Source organism: Morone saxatilis, unplaced genomic scaffold (assembly GCF_004916995.1).
Source record: "Morone saxatilis isolate NCDOM2014 unplaced genomic scaffold, NCSU_SB_2.0 Contig24, whole genome shotgun sequence".
Lineage (NCBI taxonomy): Eukaryota > Metazoa > Chordata > Actinopteri > Moronidae > Morone > Morone saxatilis.
In genome coordinates, this window is record NW_023339807.1 from 47816 (window position 1) to 54401 (window position 6586).

The 6586-nt window shown below is 38.9% G+C and overlaps 2 protein-coding genes across 2 annotated transcripts in view; one reads left to right on the forward strand and one right to left on the reverse strand.

The window, feature by feature from the left end:
- Positions 1-5616, forward strand: part of LOC118335669 (dual specificity tyrosine-phosphorylation-regulated kinase 1A-like) — a 6589-nt gene extending 973 nt beyond the window's left edge. The window contains exons 2-7 of the mRNA XM_035672094.1: positions 289-439; positions 1087-1233; positions 1653-1793; positions 3159-3279; positions 4343-4525; positions 5423-5616. Coding sequence (XP_035527987.1) covers positions 289-439; positions 1087-1233; positions 1653-1793; positions 3159-3279; positions 4343-4525; positions 5423-5601 — 922 coding nt within the window. The 3' untranslated portion in view covers positions 5602-5616. The remainder of the gene's footprint in view (positions 1-288; positions 440-1086; positions 1234-1652; positions 1794-3158; positions 3280-4342; positions 4526-5422) is intronic.
- The window catches only part of ppox (protoporphyrinogen oxidase), a gene marked incomplete in the record, with an annotated part of 54413 nt that overhangs the window by 47183 nt on the left and 644 nt on the right, over positions 1-6586 (reverse strand).

Below are 6586 nucleotides of genomic sequence, written 5' to 3' on the forward strand. Positions count from 1 at the left end.
AGTGGTCGGAAGAATAGAAAGGCGCTATACAAGTACAGGTCCATTTACCATTTACCATTTACTTCAGCTTTAAAGGTGCGATCGAATAGCACGCTCCTTCCCTGTGGCTCTACTTATCCACAGTGCTATACAATGCAATACAAGTTTTTACAAAATAACTAAAATTAAATAATTTGAACAATAAAACACAAGGTGGACACAAGGACTAAAATCATATCAATAAATTAAGTTGTATTTACATATTGCCATAACTACAATAACAAAACAAATATTTAGACTCTAAACTAGATTTTTGTCTACAGCTTTACTATTCCTGGCCACTCCAGAGCTGTCAATCATCCACTGCGACCTGAAACCAGAGAACATCCTGCTGTGTAACCCCAAGAGATCTGCAATCAAGATAGTTGACTTTGGATCCTCCTGCCAGCTCGGACAGAGGGTGAGCAGAATCCACACACGTTTAAAGAAAGTTACACAAACCTTCCAGCAATGCTGCCACAGTACATTCATCAGTTTTCTTCATATAAAATAATTCATTATAATTGCCTCTCATCTGTGGTGCTTGATGGGAGATGCTCGACCCTCTGTGACTAGGGTTTAGAAAATAGATGAATGAAGGATGAATAAATGTGTCATACACATGTGTAAGTGGTATTGTACTTACCCACTCTTTACCAAGACTCTTTTGTATAATTAAAATGTATAATTTTGCATTAAATGCAATTCAGTATTCTGCATTTATGTCAGTGTTTTAGTTGCCTTACATTGTCAGCAATGTCAGAAAAAGTCAGTGTAAGTTAGTTAAGCTTCTGTATGAAGGTTGAATGTCCTGAATGGCAGTAACAGACTGTGGTTGACTGGTTACACTGCTGCTCTAGAAGAACTTGGCTCCTCACAGTGGACAGCTAGTGAAACAGCAGTCAACATACACTTACCTCAGCTTATAAATGAAGCTAGCTTTAGAGTTGTTGAAGATGCAACATTTGAATAGGTTGGACACCACTAGATATAAAGTTAAGCTTCAAGTATTTTAATTGTTCTCTGATCTCTAAACTGCTCTCCACTTCCTTCTGGTCCTCCTCTCAGATCTATCAGTACATCCAGAGCAGGTTTTACCGCTCTCCTGAGGTTCTGTTGGGAATGCCATATGACCTGGCCATTGACATGTGGTCTCTGGGATGCATCCTGGTAGAGATGCACACAGGAGAGCCTCTCTTCAGTGGCTCCAATGAGGTAAATCCTAGTCCAGTATGCAACTTCTACAGTGTGATGTAGAAACTTGAAGCCACCACTGCACATACACTGAGAATGTACTTGGAATGGAAAGTGAAGTAGGAGACATCTCTACCTCTATGAGGTAGAAGGAGTAGTAGGATTTTAATCTGGAAACATATCAGACACATAATTGTTCCCAGCGGACTATTTGTATATATGTCTCAATACATGTCTGGAGGGAATCTTAATAATTCATCTAGTTAAATGTACCATAATACATAATACAAAAAACTATTTATTTTCATTGTTGAGACCACTTCCCCAAAAGACACAGGATAGAGCAGGGACTGTGTTAATTGGCATGTATGTACACGATACAAAAAATAATTATAAGTGCGTGTGTGTGTGTGTGTGTGTGTGTGTATGTGTGTGTGTAGGTTGACCAGATGAATAAGATTGTGGAGGTTCTGGGGGTCCCACCCAGCCACATGCTGGATGCAGCTCCTAAAGCTAGGAAGTACTTCGACAAGCTGTCAGATGGTCTGTGGACAGTGAAGAAGAACAAGGACATCAAAAAGGTATTTGATTACAGATCCATTGACATTTTTCATTCAAAAGTAAACTTTTACCTTTAGACCTGTGTCGTCTAACACCTGCTGGTGACATGATGCACAAGAATCAAATATGGTACTTTCAGCTATTGTGAACAATATACTCAACAGCTACAGTAGTAAAGGAAACTACAGCTACAGCTTTTACTTGTGTTTTAAACAATATGCATATGAATGACTTAAGTCCCTGGCTCAGCCTTATATTATTTTGTGTACATTTATGACTGTATGCTGAAGGACTTGTGGTTGCGGTGATTCAGAAGGTTTTATACAGACTACTGACTCCTCTTAACCGACCGGTAGGGGGCTCAAGTGATCAACTGCTGGGCAAAAAAGGCAGACCTAGTCTCTTGCATGCCATATTTTGGCCTTTGTCCTCATAAACCTGATGTCCATAAAAACATTTGGTTTCATTTTGAACCAAAGCACCTGCAGATTCATTCCATACCCAATATGTTGCGATCCACTAAAGTAAGATACGATATAAGATGAACAAATCCTCACCATATTGACTGTAAGGAAGTGGGAACAAAAGATACCTCATGGGCCACTGTCTTATGTTACTGCTATTTGTCTGCACGGTCGCCATATTGGAGAGGTCAAGATCTGCCAGTTAAAGAAGATTTGTAAATTGAGTGAGGCAGACTTCACTACAAAATCAGCTGTTGAAAATGAACATGATATTGGTTACTTCTTGGAATTAAATGTACTAACTGGGGGCCAGTCTAATCAGCTCTGTGCCAACAAATTAACCTTCTGGGACAGGCAGGCTCCAGTCTATGAAAATGCAACAAATGCAAGTTTAAATTATTTATTTTTAAAAATTTAGATTTCTGTATGTATTATATTGTTATAAAGCCACCTGGTTGCATGCAGTGTTGTATATAAATGTAAACAAATAAACAAAATGTTCGAATAAATAACAATGTTTAAATTGACAGGTTTGGAGTTGACAGGTTTGGACCAAGAGTGCTCGGTTACAATACTATAACATTATTCTGTGCATCTTAAAGAGACTATACCATACAAAAACACTTTATATAAAACTTAATACATACAAAGACCTACATTAAAAAAAACTTAAATTGCACTATTCGAAAACACTTCTCTGCATCTAGCAGTTAGTACCGGCATTGCAGTAGGTGATTGACCATTTGTTGCTTGGTAGAGATCTGCACTCTAGTGTCCAATAGTTTAAAATCTTAGAAACAATTGGAACTTAGAAACTAGCAATATTGCTTGTGCAAATAAGAGCAGTAAAATCTCTTGTTACCTTATTGGAGCAATCCAGAATGAATATTTTTCTGTATCTTAATATTTTGTGTTTTCCAGGAGTATAAGCCCCCAGCCACACGGCGTCTTCATGAGATTTTGGGTGTAGAGACTGGCGGCCCAGGGGGGCGGAGGTCAGGAGAGCCAGGACACGCCCCCTGTGACTACCTGAAGTTTAAAGGTAAACCAACAACTTTACATTGAACTGCAGGACACTGTACTGGATCACCAAAACCATGACTGATTTATATTTATATTTCTGAGATGTATTGACATCGATATAAACACAGTTAATATGGCAGTGATAGATTCTATGACAATGAAATCCCCTTTATATCTGGTATTTACTTATTGAGAAAAGCAGTGGTTCTCAACCGGGGGCCCAGGGGTCCTTGAGCGGATTCAACGGAGTCCTCAAAAAATTAGGGGAATATTTGAATTTCACTATTATTTAATTGATTAGAAGTTGAGAGAATATATAAGAATGACTATTGTGTTCATAGGTTTCATGCTCTTCACTGTTAATCTGACAATCTACAGTACAAACTGTTAATAACTAGATCTTATTGGACAGGGACCCCTGAGACTACACCTCATCAAACGGGTCCTCAGCCTGATGTGTATCAATTTGGGGGTCCTTGACGCCAACATTTTGAGAACCACTGCTCCGGGGAATCCATCAGCATCCATGTGCACCATTTCAGCGCAAAAAAGATGTGAAAAATGCTATCCAACCTTTCTTTTCAGGTGTTCACTCTTCACTCCTAAAATACTCTAAATTCACTAATAAAGGTTAGGGTGTACTATAACGTCTCACATCAGTGTGAGCTGAATAGTTTTGTAGAAGCCTCATTTAGGCTAACTGTCTACAAAGTATAGCCATTAGCTCTTTTTACTGATGTGGCAGCAGGAGTAGCTAAACAGAATGCTTAATAATATGTTCACATAGAAGCATGCATCCCCTTAAGAAATTGAACATTTCAAAGTTTGAATGACCTTCTTAGGTCAAGGTATGTAGTGAAGATTACCAGCAATGACTGACCTCTTAACCCAGTAAAGAACCAAAACAGAAGTCAATTTGGTCAAAATGCTTTATTACCATGCACCTCACCAAGCAATGTTCATCCAACATATGGTAACATGGAGGTGGTAAATAGTGCCATATGCTGGAGGTGGCTGCCTATGCCCTGTGGCTACTGCAAAATATTATCATTATCATCATGGCCACGTTTGTCCTCTTCCAGACCTGATCCTGCGCATGCTGGACTACGACCCTAAAAGCCGTATCACGCCATTCTATGCCCTGCAGCACAATTTCTTCAAGAAGACGACAGATGAAGGAACCAACACCAGTTCATCTACATCCACCTCTCCTGCCATGGACCACTCCCATTCAACCTCCACTACTAGCTCTGTTTCTAGCTCTGGTAAAATACTTGTCCACTCCACAAACACTTTAACCAGGACTCAACAAAAAAAAAAAGTAAATCTAACAACTCACTTGCCCAATTGAATTTAACACATCGGCTTGCACTTCCTGTCTGTTGACCATGTGTACATGAAGCTTATTCAATGGAGCCACTATTGTGAATAATCCTTAAAACTGTTGACCTGCTGCTGCAGTGGGCCGCAGACTGTACCCTGCTTTATGTTGTGTTTCTGGTGGACCCTGTGATGATACGCAAATGACACATGTTGAAACGAATGACCAAACAGATTGACAGATTTTTGTTGTCAGCAAATGCGAAACACCTTGTATTTTCTCTGGTGGGTCCACATACTGTAACTCTGCAGGATGACACTTGACCCTAACTGTCCAATGAATGAGTTACCTGTCAGTTCACATGTGTTCATTATTATACTTCTTGGTCTGTTTGTAATAAGTGATGGTGAGTAGACAATGTGACAGAACTAATCAATGATTTTTTTATTCTTTGGTCCGAACAAAGTGAACCAAACTTCAGGTGTGACAATCCCTAAGAAAAACTTTTATTCATTCCTGTTCCAACAGACTACCAGCCATTTTAATATTGACAGATCTAATAATCTGAATTTTAGGCTTTAAATTGATTAAACAGATTGGATTAATGAAGTTACCTGTATAAAGTTGAGTTTCTTTTAAATGTGTTTCTGAGAAACATTTGATTATGCTAACAACTATAAAACAAAGCAACATGGAACCAATACTGATTTTCCTTAACTTTTTTGCCAGTATGGATGTGAAACAGGTTTTAAAATGCATTCATTTAAAAGGCAAAATTAATGAACTGTGTTTCCACTTTCTACAGTAGTATGAGTTTAATTTTGGTCTGTTTTACTTCCAGGTGGCTCCAGTGGTTCTTCCAATGACAACCGCAACTACCGCTACAGTAACCGCTACTACAACTCTGCTGTTACACATTCAGACTATGAGATGACCAGCCCTCAGGTATACACAGCACTGTATCATTGCCAAGCTTTACATACATACTGCTGTGGCAGCTTTGAGTCCTATCCTGTGTAGAGATATTCCCATGATAAAAAAAATGTTTTCTTCCTGATACCAATTCCAATACCTGAACTTTGTGTAAAAAAAAAAAAAATATATATATATTATTTTTTAACAAGCATATACTACTATGCCTTTATGATTGCCATCATTGCTGTATAACGGGTCATGATTTTACTATCCTGAGAGAGAAAAACACTACACTGCTGGGAACGTGGTGTTGGAGTCGTACACAGACACGAGAACTTGCGGATACCCGATAACCCCAATATTGAAGGAATTTTTGATTGGTATCAGAACAACTCTATGTGTTCTCCTGTGACTGTTTATTTCTAGGATACGGTATTCATGTGGAACAAAGAGAAATTAGCTTTGAAGTGCAAGACAATAGAAAAGCAAAGCAAAGTAACCTGGAGCTTCCCAAAACCTGATCTTTATGGACCTTTTGAGACTTAAGTAAAAATACACATCAAATACATTTTTACCAAAGATGATTTCTGGCATTTTAGGTAGTTCTTATCACACTGATGTACTGTATGTTTAAGTGTTTGAACTCTTTCTGATAAGTTTGGTTTTAATTAGTTATTTCAAACTATAAAAAGGTGGTTACACATCATGATTGACAGCTCAGTCCTGCTTGCATTGAGTTGTCTGGGTGTGTGGGCAGGACTCCGATACCGCGGTGCCATGGAGAAAGATAGCAGGGGCTATATCTGGGATGTTTTGACTTCATTTTTGTAAAGTGGGAGCAAGTGGAGATGTGATCTCCATCTTTGTCGATGGCCTGAACACATCTACCTGCCAATACTCATAGTCACAGTGCCAACTACTGCCAACTACTGCCAACAGGAAGTAAACCTTATATGGCAATCATCATCTTATTTACATCACATCACACCACGCTGTGGTCTACACTGATATGCTGGCACACAACACCACTTTAGCGCACCCTTATGCACGTGGACTGTGAGGACCCATACATGTTTTACATTTTTTTAAA